At 34.0% G+C, this 14,065-nt stretch overlaps 3 protein-coding genes across 5 annotated transcripts in view; 1 reads left to right on the top strand and 2 right to left on the bottom strand.

The window, feature by feature from the left end:
- LOC143422555 (transmembrane protein 70 homolog, mitochondrial) overlaps positions 1–14,065 on the bottom strand; it is a 153,780-nt gene that overhangs the window by 19,385 nt on the left and 120,330 nt on the right. The gene's annotated exons all lie outside the window — the stretch shown is intronic.
- Positions 2,749–5,525, top strand: LOC143422549 (glycerol-3-phosphate phosphatase). The gene is made up of 6 exons (XM_076893294.1): positions 2,749–3,114; positions 3,525–3,685; positions 3,764–3,901; positions 4,561–4,768; positions 4,855–4,996; positions 5,255–5,525. Exons 1-6 carry the CDS (start codon positions 3,027–3,029, stop codon positions 5,439–5,441), a joined length of 924 nt encoding a protein of 307 aa, XP_076749409.1. The 5' UTR covers positions 2,749–3,026; the 3' UTR covers positions 5,442–5,525.
- Positions 11,819–14,065, bottom strand: part of Grd (GABA-gated ion channel) — a 93,844-nt gene continuing 91,597 nt past the window's right edge. For 2 of the 3 annotated variants that reach the window (XM_076893278.1, XM_076893277.1), the window contains exon 10: positions 11,819–12,342. In XM_076893278.1, the coding sequence (XP_076749393.1) occupies positions 11,956–12,342 (387 nt within the window). In that variant the 3' untranslated portion in view covers positions 11,819–11,955. The remainder of the gene's footprint in view (positions 12,343–14,065) is intronic. The other variant, XM_076893276.1, reaches the window with a different exon arrangement.

Below are 14,065 nucleotides of genomic sequence, written 5' to 3'. Positions count from 1 at the left end.
TTAACGATGATTCAGCACAGTTTAACCTGTATGCAAAGAGTAAAGATTCGCAACGTCGTTCCAATAACTTGTTATTAAATTCAACTTGCGTTAACATAAAACACGTCAGTTTGAAAATGTACATGCTCACGAAGAAGAAAAACTTATTGTTCGTCTAATCTTAACTAATAATGGCAACACTGTTAGTGACTGTTTAGTCGGAAGCTAGTTCACTTCCGGGTTATGTTAAAATAAAATTCGAAACGTCAATTCTTTTTCCTTTTTGGTAAACATATGTATATTTCGTTAATTATACGTACTGCAACATAGTTTCCTAAATTTTTGTGATAACTTGCACGAATATACATTTCTCATGTAAAATTATGATACCTGTATTGTAAAATTATATTTTGTTTATAAATTATTAGAATAACAGTTCTTTCTTTTCAGCATGGCTGCAATAGACTTCAATACATTAAGTGATAGCGATGTTAAAGCATTTCTAGATTCCTTCGATACCGTACTTACTGATTGCGATGGTAAATATATCTATTAATTGTAATTTATAGAAGAAAACGTGTCCTAATGTTAATTTTATATTTCAGGCGTACTTTGGATGTATATGAATCCTCTACCTAATGCAGCAGAAGTTATAAACACTTTCCAATCTCTTGGTAAAAGAGTGTTTTACGTAACGAACAATAGTACAAAGACTAGGGAAGAATTTCTTAACAAATGCAAGATTTTAAATTTTAAGGCAACTAAAGAGGACATTTTGTGTACTTCAAATTTGTCTGCTTGTTACTTACAAGATTTACATTTTAATAAGAAAGTTTATATCATAGGATCTAAAGGCAAGAATAACAATTTCTTTTTTTTTATATTCTCAGGATATCACATCGCTAAGTTTGATTTATTTTCTTCCTCATAACTATAATATACTACATACATTGTATGCAACAATTGATATTGCAGCAATAGCAAAGGAATTAGAAGAAGTTGGAATCTCACATATCGGTGTAGGACCAGATCCTGTTGGTAAAAATGCTCCGTACAGTACATTTAACAAGGATCCTGATGTCGGAGCAGTTATTGTTGGTTTTGATGAGTACTTTAATTATCCAAAGATGGTAAAAGCAGCCTCGTATTTAAGTGATCCTAACGTCCATTTCATTGCCACAAATACGGATGAAAGATTTCCTGTTGCCAATAATGTTGTTATACCCGGTATATATATATTATTTTTTATCAATTCTTGTGGCTACAAAATTATATAATTTTTTCAAGCACAATAGTTTCATTGTGAGATTCAATAGAATATTTTTGTTATGTAATTAAAACGACGATTCGAAAGATTATTCTTCTAGGAATGAGCTGTTCTTATTTCTTTTCATTATGTAAAGCTCGAGTGATGTATTTTTAAAGATTATTATTTCTGAAAGACCGTATGTAGTTCAAATGGATGATCTTATCATGATGCCATTGTGCATCAAAGAGATGCACGTTAATTTGTAAATGCATGCAACTGTACAAATACTCTTTAATTATCTTCTGGTTCCCGTGTTTACGTTTCTTTTCTTTAGTACTAAATGAACATATTTGAACATATTATATTTTATTTAAAGTTTTTTATCTCTGTCTAGACACATACTATTTTGTGAATTTAAAGCTGGCTTTGAAGCGTTTCGCCGTAAAATCGAGAACAATGGTATCTTTGTTCCTGTTTCCTTGGCAACTTCGTCAATTTTCATAATAATCGTAATGATCCCAATTTTTATTTCAATCTTTTCAAAACTAAATTGTCTACAATTTGATGGCTTGGTAAAAAAAATATGTAAGGTAATTTCAATTGTCGGTATTTAAATGCGCAAAAAAATATGTAAGATTCAGAGATCATAGACTCGAGATTGGAAGAAACATTTAATCAAGCACATACATTAGTACCAAGGGAGAGAAACATAGATATAGAAATTTGAATATATAGTGTTTTTGCAATTGTGTCCATTTATATATTTACTACTTAATTCTTTTGAATAGGTACTGGAAGTTTGGTGAGGTGTATAGAAAGCTGTGCAGAAAGAAAAGCCGTAGTAATGGGAAAACCTGAACGTTACATAGCAGATGTATTGACGAAAAGATATCACGTGAATCCCAGCCGAACATTAATGATCGGAGATCGGCATAATACGGATATACTATTAGGAACCCGTTGTGGTTTTAAAACACTATTAGTTTTAACAGGGATTACTAGTTTAGAGGATGTAAATAGATGGAAAGAATCTGGGTCTGAACAGGAAAAAGAATTTATTCCGGATTACTATGTTGAATCGCTTGGTGATCTTTTACCTCACTTAGAGAAATACAAATGAATTTTCTATGAAAACGCACACTACTTTTAAAGTGCGTTTGAAAGTATTATCTAAAACGGCTGTTATTGTACTTATTCAGCTAATAATTTCGAATAACAAGGATATTGATCACGCAGCAACGATACTTATTTATATCAATCTCGCATGCGCTTCGGTGCGTTCCTTTTTTAGAAACGTAAAATCTAACCTCGTTTAAATAAATATTAATAGTTGTTTTTAAAGAAGATTCTTGTTACTTAACAAATTTTATTACGTACAATAAATTTCTATTTTTGTATGCTTAATTTTATAACAAAGTTTATTTGTTATGCGTTTCTATATATGAAGTATATGTTTCAAAAGTTTTTAACAATTAAACTTGAATGTGGAGAAATCATCATAGTTAATAAAATAAATGAATAAAATCATTTAGTCTCAATATCAGTACTAGTATAGTGTAATTGCCATCAATTATATCTATTGGTAGTTATCAATGAAGTAGGAACAATTTATATCCCCATATTATGTAACAACCACGCAAGGTCACGTTACGAATGCGTGACCGTGAATCAGAGTATACAGTACACAATTTAAGTTTCGCTCTTCAGTTGTTACAACGATTAGCTGACAACTAGTTGCGGAAAGTTAGTACTTCTCTTCATTTCAATTCGTAAAGTCGAACACGCAGGTTGTCACAAAATGACAATAAAGCATATATTGACATTGTCGAAAGCTGACTTTGAAAGTTTTATTGATTCCATTGATGTAATTCTATCAGACTGTGATGGTGAGTGATTAGTGTCATTTACGTTTAAAATAATTTTTCCAATCTTCGAACCTTTAAATATAAATGTGTCCACTTTTTTTTATATAAATTCTATGATGCATTTACTTTTAATATTGAAGTATTTAACAATTACCAGGCCAGTCATAGAATGACATGAGAGGCATACGACAGAGTCTTTAACTTGAGAAATCTTTACTTAAAATGTAAATTTTATTACAGAAATCTTTGTACTTTCTTTACATTTTGGATCCATGTATTATTTTTCTTTGATACGAGTACGATTTTAATTTCATCCTTTGAAAAAATCCACTTGTTCCATTTTTCTGTCATTCAGTCAGAATGTAGTCAAGACATAGAAATACTTCAATGAACAATGTGATAAATGGTATTTTAATCTCAGTAAACCTTAGGCGTGCTATGGAAGGAAACCGATGTAATAGAGAATTCACCCGAAACAGTAAAAAGATTGAAAGAACTAGGTAAAAAATTTTTTTATATAACGAATAACAATGGCAAGACCAGGTCTGAATTTGTGACAAAATGTAAGAATTTTAAGTACGAAGCAACAATTGTAAGTAAAATCTATGTTTTAATGTACTGATTTAAATGGAACATTTATTATACAAATTATTTTTGTAATCTGTTTTAGGATGAAGTAGTATGTACTTCATTTCTGGCTGCTATGTATCTTAAGGAAAAGAAGTTTAATAAAAAAGCATATGTAGTCGGCAGTATTGCTATAGGCAAAGAACTCGAGAATGAAGGTATTCAACATTGTGGCATTGGAGTAAGTTTTTAGTAAAAAGATTGTGCAGTGAACTGTTAAAAGAATATTTGCTTGAAAGATGTACTCAAAATAATGTACAGTTCTTATGTTGTATGCAAGTTACAGATTATATTCATGCTATGTTTTTCTGTATTAAAAAGTCTGCAATTCTTTTATTATATTTAATTGACTATAAAAATTTATATATATATATACAAAGTAAAAGTACTTTGTTTATTTGTAACATAATGATTGAAATCGTGTCTATCGCGAGATAAGAATAGACACGATTTCGATCATTATAACGTTAAAAATACTCTTACAAGTACTCTAATTTTAATCTTTCACGTGTCCTGGATATTTCAATTGGTTGTTCGGTCGTAGATAATAATCGTACGATGATTAATAAATCGATTTGTCCCTATCGCGTCCTAGTTTTAATTAGACACTGAAAGACAAAAGGGAAGATAAATCGCTTTATTGAAGAAATAAACTATTTTTAGCAGAAATTTATTCAACTTTGCTCTTATTTCAAGTTTTTAAAAATGTCTTGCAATATAATAATCTAGAATGGTGATACTAACAGAAAGTAGAAAAAGATCAATTTCATTTATTAAATTCGAGCAAATATTCTCCGTAATTTTTATATATATTTATATAATTATATATTTTTATTATAGCCTGATGTAATAAAATGTGATGAAGTAGAAATGGTAAAAAGCTTTAAGCCAGATCCAGAAGTTGGAGCAGTTATTGTAGGCTTTGATATACATTTTAGCTTTCCAAAAATTATGAAAGCTGCTACGTATTTACGTGATCCAAATGTCCACTTTATAGGCACAAATTGCGATACAGAAAGACCATCGCCGAACGATAATAAATTTCCAGGTTTTAAAAATACTTACTTAAATTTATTTACTAGCGCATTTCTTTAGAATATTGTTTGTAGTATAACTTGTTGTGAAATTTTTCAGGAACTGGTTGTTTCATAACTACTGTAGAATCAGCGACTAACAGGTCGGCAGTGATGCTTGGAAAACCAGAAGCTTTTATAAGTGAATACATTACCAAAAAATATGGTTTAATTCCTGAGAGAACACTTATGATTGGTGACAAGTAAGTACAGTATATAATAATACTAATATTAAAGTATAATACGTAAAATGTTTATTTCATGGGCTTAGTTAGAATAAGTAAATTTCCATGTCTAATTAATATTCATCAATGTGTTATAAGTAATTGTAATATTTGTAATACTTATCAATGTGTTGGAAGTATAATGCAAGAAAGAACAATATGTTTATTATATATTAACGGGTACAGTTGAGTTTAAATATTTTCTACATGTTTAAGAGCATAGTTACTCTGTTCCAGTTGTAATACCGATATTCTTCTCGGGAAACGTTGCGGATTTAAAACTTTGCTTGTGTTAACGGGCGTAACAACGCAAGCCGATGTCGATGCCATGAACGCGTCTAATAAAAATTCTAAAGATTTGGTAATTCCAGATTACTATGCCAACGAACTGGGTGACGTACTAAAGATGATCGCATCATCTTGATAATTTGATTAATGTATTCAATAGTTTTAGCGCAATTCAATAACGTCCGCAAATGTGACATATAATTGTACTATTTCAAACTTACATTTTATTGTGACCATATCAGCCTAAATTTTGTCTCCTCTATAATCAATTATATTATTAATGTAATTATTTATTTGCTGCAACGATAAGTACTTGAATCTTTACAATAAGTTACAGAAGTTCCTTCGCACTTTTTTTTATCAACGGATTTAAAAGACTTTTCATATAAAAAACAGTTTTAATTACATAGAAAATTTCCATGTAAGGATATACAGTATTATATAGTATTGCGTGCGTAAATATGTTCAACGATAGATAAAATAGAGTATTACATGTCATAATATTAAAAATGAATAGGTAGTATTTGAATCGAAAAGAGAATGATAGTACAAATATATAAAACATTTTTTCTTATAACTGTATGAGTTCCTCTTCTGTCGGAAATACTTTCTATTTTTATACGTGTTTCTAAAGAAAACTAAGGATTTGCCAAATGACGATATTATATACAAGCTTTTGGTCAGCAATCAAATTATCCTTTATTACGTATATTAATTACAGATCGAAGTATTTTTGTAACATTTTAAAAACTATATCCCTGGTGCATACAGTAGGAATTATTACATAAATTACACAATGTATAGATCATGTTTAAATATTCAGTTAATGATGAGATTATAATTATTCGTCGATATATGTATGTAGCAACAATAATAAACATTAGAAGCATGTAATGTTCATATTTTATATATTTTATACCTTTTTTTATGTAAGTTAATATTTTATATACATTTTTAATATATCTGCGCTTGAAACAATATAATTATTTCAACACTGGATTTATTAACATCAGTGTATTCTATATTGGTCATTCTACATTAATATTATTTAAATAGTAAATCTTGAAAGAATTAGAATAGAAAGAATTAAAAAATGTTAATTAGTTTGTAGAAACATTTATCTGTTATTAAAAAAGTATAATACTTCGAACAAATGTGACGTACCCTAGCGTTTACTAATCGCTGATACAAGTAATATTTGTTCTTCCTGTGGAATTAAAGTCTGCTAGAACAAATACGATACGGATACTTCAACAACGTCATTGTGTAATAAATGTCGCAGAAGCTTATGGTAGATATTTGGCAGTGTAATAAAGCAATAAATATCTTAGTGTGATTTATGATAGATAAGAATGTTTTAACACCTATATATACGAATCAGGCGTTTACCAGTGCAATTGGCTTCTGATGAGATTTTGTTAAGCTTCGATTCTTCTTTAGGAAGTTTGCATTATTCCTGAAAATAAAATTAACATTTATAATAGCAGGACATGAACGATATTACCAATATTACCAACAGAACAAGTGGCAGACTTTGGATCATAGCAGAAAAGAGGAAAAAAATCAAAATAAAACTCTGCTTATGAATCATGCAAAAATACTTTGAAAAATATTACTCAAACATAAATGTTGTAGCAGTCATCTCTTGATTTATTTCTGATCGTGAAGTAAGCCAGGCATCAGTAGAGATTGATATAATTTATAACATAAAAAACACATAGGATACCTGCTACGCCAAAATCGGAAGAATGATACGAAATTTTGCTGAATGCTAAATATTGAACAAATTCTACTAACATGCCAAGACACAAAAGAATACAACAAAGAACAAGGAAGAGAGAAGAACATAATGTATCATATCTATCTTCGTCATTTAAATGCTATCATTGTATAATTACTGTTAAGCAAATTCCTTATAGCGTCTGCCCATTCTACTTGTGCTTGATGGCCTGTTTGGTTTTACTACTTGCCGTCTGACGGTCCGTTTGGTCGTACTACTTGTTTAGTAGTGTAATTACCGTAGAGCAAAGTCTATCTTACAAATGCTTTCAACCAACAAGCTGATGATTAGTTGATCAATTCAATTCTCTGCGTAATTAACATTCTTGTAATTACTGCAGATAGCTGAAAAGTGTTGTATAAATTATTCTCTGTTATAGATAATGTAAAAAGAAATGTAGATACCAATCCAACAGACCAGTTGCCCCTAATTAAACTGAAGTACGAGCTTATCACAATCATTGCATTGCGTAATGGGGCTTACAATTCTATAGATCCGTTTAGAACCGCTGTATTGCATTATCAATTATCATCTAATACCTTTTCCATTGATAATGCGTTTACCTACACATCTTTGCACATTCATTAAAAAGCACTAAACTTTTCTATGACGTGGGCGCGTTCGAGATTGCAAAAAATGTTGGTAGTACAAATACAACAAAGATGTTAACTTCATTATTTCGATACTTTTCAGCAGGTGCATGTAGATATTTCTGAGGATATGCGCTTGCAGGCACAAGGTTGAAGAACTCCTTATGCAGAAAAGCCATACCATGGATCAACGACTGTTTATACCTACGTCTTAGAACTGGACTTATATAGTTTAGTATTATTATCTATCTTTTACAACAGTTAGTCTCAAGCAGAAATTCGACAGGGACGTTTCGTAAATGCTTGTAGAGCGCACTTACGGTTTGTATCAGATAAATCTTCTTTCTCAGTACGCGAATCCCTACGCGTATCAAGCATACGTTGCAATGAATAACAAGGAGCTATTTTTGAAATTGATTTTTATTGTCGCACCTATGTATAATACGCAGTTTTACCATTGAACTTTTCTATCGTTTCGCTCGCTAAACGTTCCTCTAACGATTAAAACATTATTCCGTACGTTTCACCAGCATTAATTTCTTCGTCGAATCAAACTGGCTCATTTATCTCCGTTTTCTGATCAACGTGACTTACGCTCGATAGGAATTCAAAGTAATCGTCACAAACATTTATCCTAAACGGTGCCGCATTATTTATATTTAAAACCTTTTCGCCTCCGCAAACGCACGGATGGTATAAGTTGAATGCCTTGAGGAGGATCGAACGCCCAAGGTATCGCGAAATTTCTTTTCATCGGCGATTAAAAAAATCACAACTATTGTTCTCCTTTGCCCTCGAACGTTTTTTATTATATTAATTACCTTTATCAGATCGTAACGTACGAAACATCTGTTTGTAAACGCTTTTCATTCTCTTCTCTTTTTTTCATTGCGTTTCACGGACCTATTATTCTTCATTTTTGCAAGGAGCACATATTTTTGTCGATAAATATATACTTATGATACGAACTTCCCAAAGACAAGTGTGAGAGTCGTACCACAAATATACGGTAATTAAAATATATTTATTTCAACTGGAAGAAGCGGACATTTCATAAGTTACGACTTGATATTCGTTCAAATCGAGGCAGATCTGAGTGTTGCTGTTCGAGGTTCGAGGAAGATATTAAAACTAAGTTCTCTTCTCAAAAAATAGTCGACTAACTTGAACACTGTGTTTCTCGAGAGAAGGAAATCCTACTGATTGCTAAAAACCCACGCGAACGGCCAAGGGTACGAAACCGCCACCCATATCCTGGATCTGTCGTTACAGTTCACAGACTAGACATTAGACGAAGGTCGAACCTATAACAATCAGTCAGTTATCTGCATTGAAGACGATTAGTGCAATTTAGTCCTACACCGATTATCTTGTTCTAGTATCGCTGTGTTATCAACACGGTACAGCATCGCCACATAAATTAGTATATTGCTAATTACCAGCACATTTTTAGTTACGCAATTATTCGTACGGCCTAACTGCTTGTTGCTAGAAGAATTAAATCACTACAGGTGTCCTCTCTCCCTCAATATATTATTTTTATTTTTCCTTTGAAAAACAAAGCATACTATTTATTATTATACAAATATTAACAATGATGCTACTTAAAACATATCTTATAATTTAAATTCCGTTTTTTTTTCTATCTGGAATGTTGAAAGGAGAAAGAGATAGAGAAAGAGAGAGAGAGAGGTAAAAAAGAATTTGTAGAATTCTCTAACTGTGGAACTTTTTCACAGCAACGTTGTGTAAGGACCTTTCGAAGTCTGGTCTCATACCTTCGCCCGATATCGTTCGTCTAGTTACATTATCGTTCGCAAGTTCCATCACATACAGTGACTATGGCTAAAAAATACAGAACTTTGGATAAACCAAACATCATTGTCAGAAGAAATTACCTATGCGACTTCTTATGCATTACGATGTTAACAGAATATTAATCCCTTGTCTTACAATTTTTCCAGTAATTGCACGCATTAACATTAGCTGTATATATTTACTGCCTCGAAAAGAATAAAATGTTGAACGTTCGCAGAACAGGCAGTCTCGTAGATTCTTGTGTGACACCAACTAAAGCGCAATTCAGCAACCGTTCAGTGAGAAGTATCTCTGTCTATATAAGCAGTGACATAATTTTTCATCGCTTGACCATGTTTGTATTAACGTCGCATAATTCAACTTGCAGTAATCGTCTGTACTGTTACGAACAGCCTTGAAACACCGCATACCATTGTGTCAGCACTTAAGCGACCGCTTTATCGCAACCATTCGAACAGCAGCGCATTCATCCCAGAGCATTGCACCTGATGTCGACGTTCTACGAAGATGCACCGTCATTAGCGTGTGCCGATGACATAGCAGAACCAGGAAGGGTGTTGAAAAATGTCGTTTATCCGATTATGCGTTAGCTTACAATCTGATTAGAATGTTGTACGGACGTAGATGGCTATGGAAGTGATGTAACGCGGCGCAAATGACATTACAATGCTCTTACTGTGACAAAATTGTATTGGGATGTATATATTTTAATCGTTTCATTGTAATTTATTGTATATTTTGGTAGTTTTATTGCAATTTCTCGTGTACCTCAATAGTTTTATTGTAAGTTCTCGTATGTTTCAGTAGTTTTATTGTAATTTATTGTATATTTTAGTAATTTTATTGGATTTTCTTGTATATCTCACTACTCTCATTGCAATTTCTTGTACAGTTCCCGCTTTAGAGGTAAGAGAGAGAAAGATATATTAGAGAGTTATAAGAAAGAGTGAGACAGATGGTATCGACTCTACTTTAGAACCCCTGGCGCTATCTCTGTAAAAAGTGCTCAAACTGGTCGCTCAGCGGTACCGACAGCGAAGTGAACTACTTGGAACTACTATCGCCATCTCTACGGAAAGTACTGAAACTAATTACCGGCCTAGGTTCAGCGGTTTTTCAAGAGATGGCGCCAGTAGTTTTTGAAAGTTTACTTCGCTGTCGGTACCGCTGAGCGACCAGTTTGAGCACTTTTTACAGAGATGGCGCCAGGGGTTCCTCAGCAGGGTAGGTATCAACTGTCTCACTCTTTCTTATAGCTTTTTTTATATATCTTTCTCCCTCTTATCTCTAAAGCGGGAAATATAGGAAAAATTGCAGTAAAACTAGTGAGATATGCAATAAATTACAATAAAACTACTGAAATATACACCCTGACAACACAACTTTGTCACAGTAAGAGCTCTGTGCTGTTACTTCGCCGCATGACATCATATATTTATATTATTTATAAATAATATATAGTAAACAAAAATTAAAAAATTCCTGAATGAACATACAACAGAACATCGACGAGTACGAACGTAAATGGCTATGGAAGTGATGCCACGCGGCGCAAGTAACATCACAGTGCTCTCATTGTGATAAAGTTGTGTTGTCAGGGTGTATGTTAAATCCAACTCTTGACTATTGCTTTTGCTGTTCTGAATCTCTGTATCCGGTTGCAGGACCACATTCCTGCTGAGATCCATCCACTGCTGCGAGATGCCTTCATTCTGTTGAAAAGCCGCAACATAACAGTACAGTATCGATGTACAGCATTAATATAAATAACGCCTCAAGATATGAAACGCTCATTTGCTAAAACAATTAATTCCACAAAGTACGAAGCAGAATTCAACTGAAGATATAAAATAGTACCGCCAGGGAATCATACTACAAAAGTAACCGTGTATCGACGAATATTTTGCACACAGCGATGTAAGAATAGAAAAAATACTTGCAACGCCTATAACACCCACATTCCTCTCCTGCTCTTCCTTTTCACCCAATTCAAAGCTTCTAAGAACTAGGCATTTAAATACCCAAGAAAGAAACGTGATCACCGCACATGGACTGACGACATATTCTCTCTAAAATGCAATTACATCATTGGCTTCTCTCCTGACATTAGCACGCCAATCAGTACCACTATTGTAACCATAACAATCGCGAAACTGTCGATTTGTCAAACGTTCTACTTCTTCAGCTGTTGCATAGACGTCGATACATCGTACCCTAGTTCTTAGAACGTTAAACTTGCGTAACGATAATGTACATACATTCGTCCAACTACCCCCGCTTAAGCTTCCCGTTGCCCTCGCAAGCCTCACCCTCGCCGCAGAAATGATCCTCGTTACGAGTGCCAGTCACACTTAAAAAGTTACCGCAGTATTCTAACGTAGATTGGTCGACGGACATGTTCTCGCGTCCGTACAGGGATCTGTTCGCGCGTCTTCGTTCACACCGACGTCCACGCGTCGATCTCACGTGCCGTTCGAGTTCACGTTGTGGTAGTTGATGCGCTCGCTCCTGGATAGATACGCGTACCAGTAGAACACGTTGATCGCCAGGAAGAAGACGGGGAACACGATGCGGCTGGCGCGATCGATCTTCGATACGGAATTGTACCTGGGCGTCCTCCTGCGACGTCTTCGGCCGGATGCTTTTCTAGTTGGCGGCGGCTCGCGCGGCGGCGGGCTGCACGCGACGCAGGACATTTGCCAGTGGCCCACCGCGGGATCCCTGACGGGCTCTGGGATCGCGGACAACGGGATCACCTCGATCATGCCGTCCTCGTTCATCGTGAAATTACGGTTCGGGTGCTCTCTGGGCGCTGGGTTCCCTGGAGCTCTTTTGTGCGACTCGGGTACCTGGAACGAGAGGATCTCAGTAATGACGTTACAGTCGTTTGTCCGCCTCGCAGGTTTTTAGACAGCGTTGGTAGTTTAAATTCACTCGTTTCTAAGGGACATTAAAAACCTTTTGGAAAGCACATTCACACGTTTTGCTGAACGAATTCATGCTTTTGCAAGTAAAAAGTGTTTTATTTAAAAAATGAAAGAAACAAATCTAAATTGGGTAGTAAGAAATGAATAATTTCACTCGAAATGATACGATATTCAAGTAGAAGTGGTTGAGCTGCAAAAGGGTGAATTTAAAGTGCCAACTACGGATTGTTTTACAACACGTAAAGGGATTTCCTTTAAACATGATATTAAAAGTATTATTGCACTATATAATTACTGATAATAGTAGAACGAAAGCAATGTCTAAAGATTTCGAGACATAAAGGGGAACTCCTACAGCTTGGAATTTTGATATTTAAATATATTTTAATAAAATATTTCCATTTCAATCTACTAATACTTGTTATTCCCCAGTAATACAAATTTACAACTGGAGCAACTTAATTGTTCATTGGATTCGACTAGTTCGTCTTTGATCAACAATTCCCAGTTCTTCTCACTTAATTAAGAATGCTTCACATCCTCCGTGGTTGTATAGAAACTGGAGGAAGCAGGTATTCTTTCTCTTATGCAAATTAAAGTTTCAAGGACCAAGTACTTCGTACATTGTTTCTCTACATACGTCTCATTTGAACAATGAAAAATTCATTAATCGCGAGTCCCTTTGTGGCGATTTGAGTCACAAAAATAAATCTGTGTCACGTCTGACGAGGATTGGTCGAAGGCTGCAACGGAACCGCATAAACTTTGTACAGATCGCGATTACGTAAACCAGGCGAATTCTCGGTTTCTGGATCATCCGCTTGTTAATGCCCGCTACGATGTTTTCGCGCATGCATGCGTGTAATATCGCGAAAGGGGGAACGTAAGAAAGCGAGCCGTGGATATGATAGATTATTACACTGGCAGAGCAAGGATTTCAATTTTTATCGAGAACTGAAATCGGGTTTCCCGATATCACTGTGGAACGTTGCCAAGATCGCGGAGCTTTGCATGATTTCTCACCGAGTACGAACGCTCGACGAGCTCAGTCATATATTCGTCGTTATTATTGCTGTCGTACCGAATTTATCAGTTAAATAACAATCGTTTACTAATTTCTCGTAAGTTTTAATTTTCTATTCATTTGTCGACTAGTTTTTAGTTTCTACACAATTCTTAGTTACTCCTTTTAAAATGGTAACGTTTGCTACTCTCCTCGTTATTATTGCTGTCGTATTGAGACATTTATCAGTTAAATAACAATCATTTGCTAATCTCTCATAAGTTTTAATTTTCTATTCATTTGTCGAGTAGTTTTCAATTTGTACACAATTCTTAATTACTCTTTTTAAAATGGTAACATTTGCTACACTCCTCGTTATTATTGTTGTCGTATTGAGACATTTATCAGTTAAATAACAATCATTTGCTAATCTCTCATAAGTTTTAATTTTCTATTCATATGTCGAGTAGTTTTCAATTTGTACACAATTCTTAGTTACTCTTTATAAAATGGTAACGCTTGTGGTACTCCATTACTCTCCTCGTTCTAATTCCAACAGTAAATAAAGAAAATCCCGATATTTCGTTACAACAGTTTACGATTTCACGATACTGGCAGATACTGTCAAAAGTATCTTCTGCG

The sequence above is a fragment of the Xylocopa sonorina genome, chromosome 3 (assembly GCF_050948175.1).
Source record: "Xylocopa sonorina isolate GNS202 chromosome 3, iyXylSono1_principal, whole genome shotgun sequence".
Taxonomy (NCBI): domain Eukaryota; kingdom Metazoa; phylum Arthropoda; class Insecta; order Hymenoptera; family Apidae; genus Xylocopa; species Xylocopa sonorina.
Note: the sequence above shows the minus strand (reverse complement) of the source record. Positions and strands in the feature narration are given on the sequence as shown.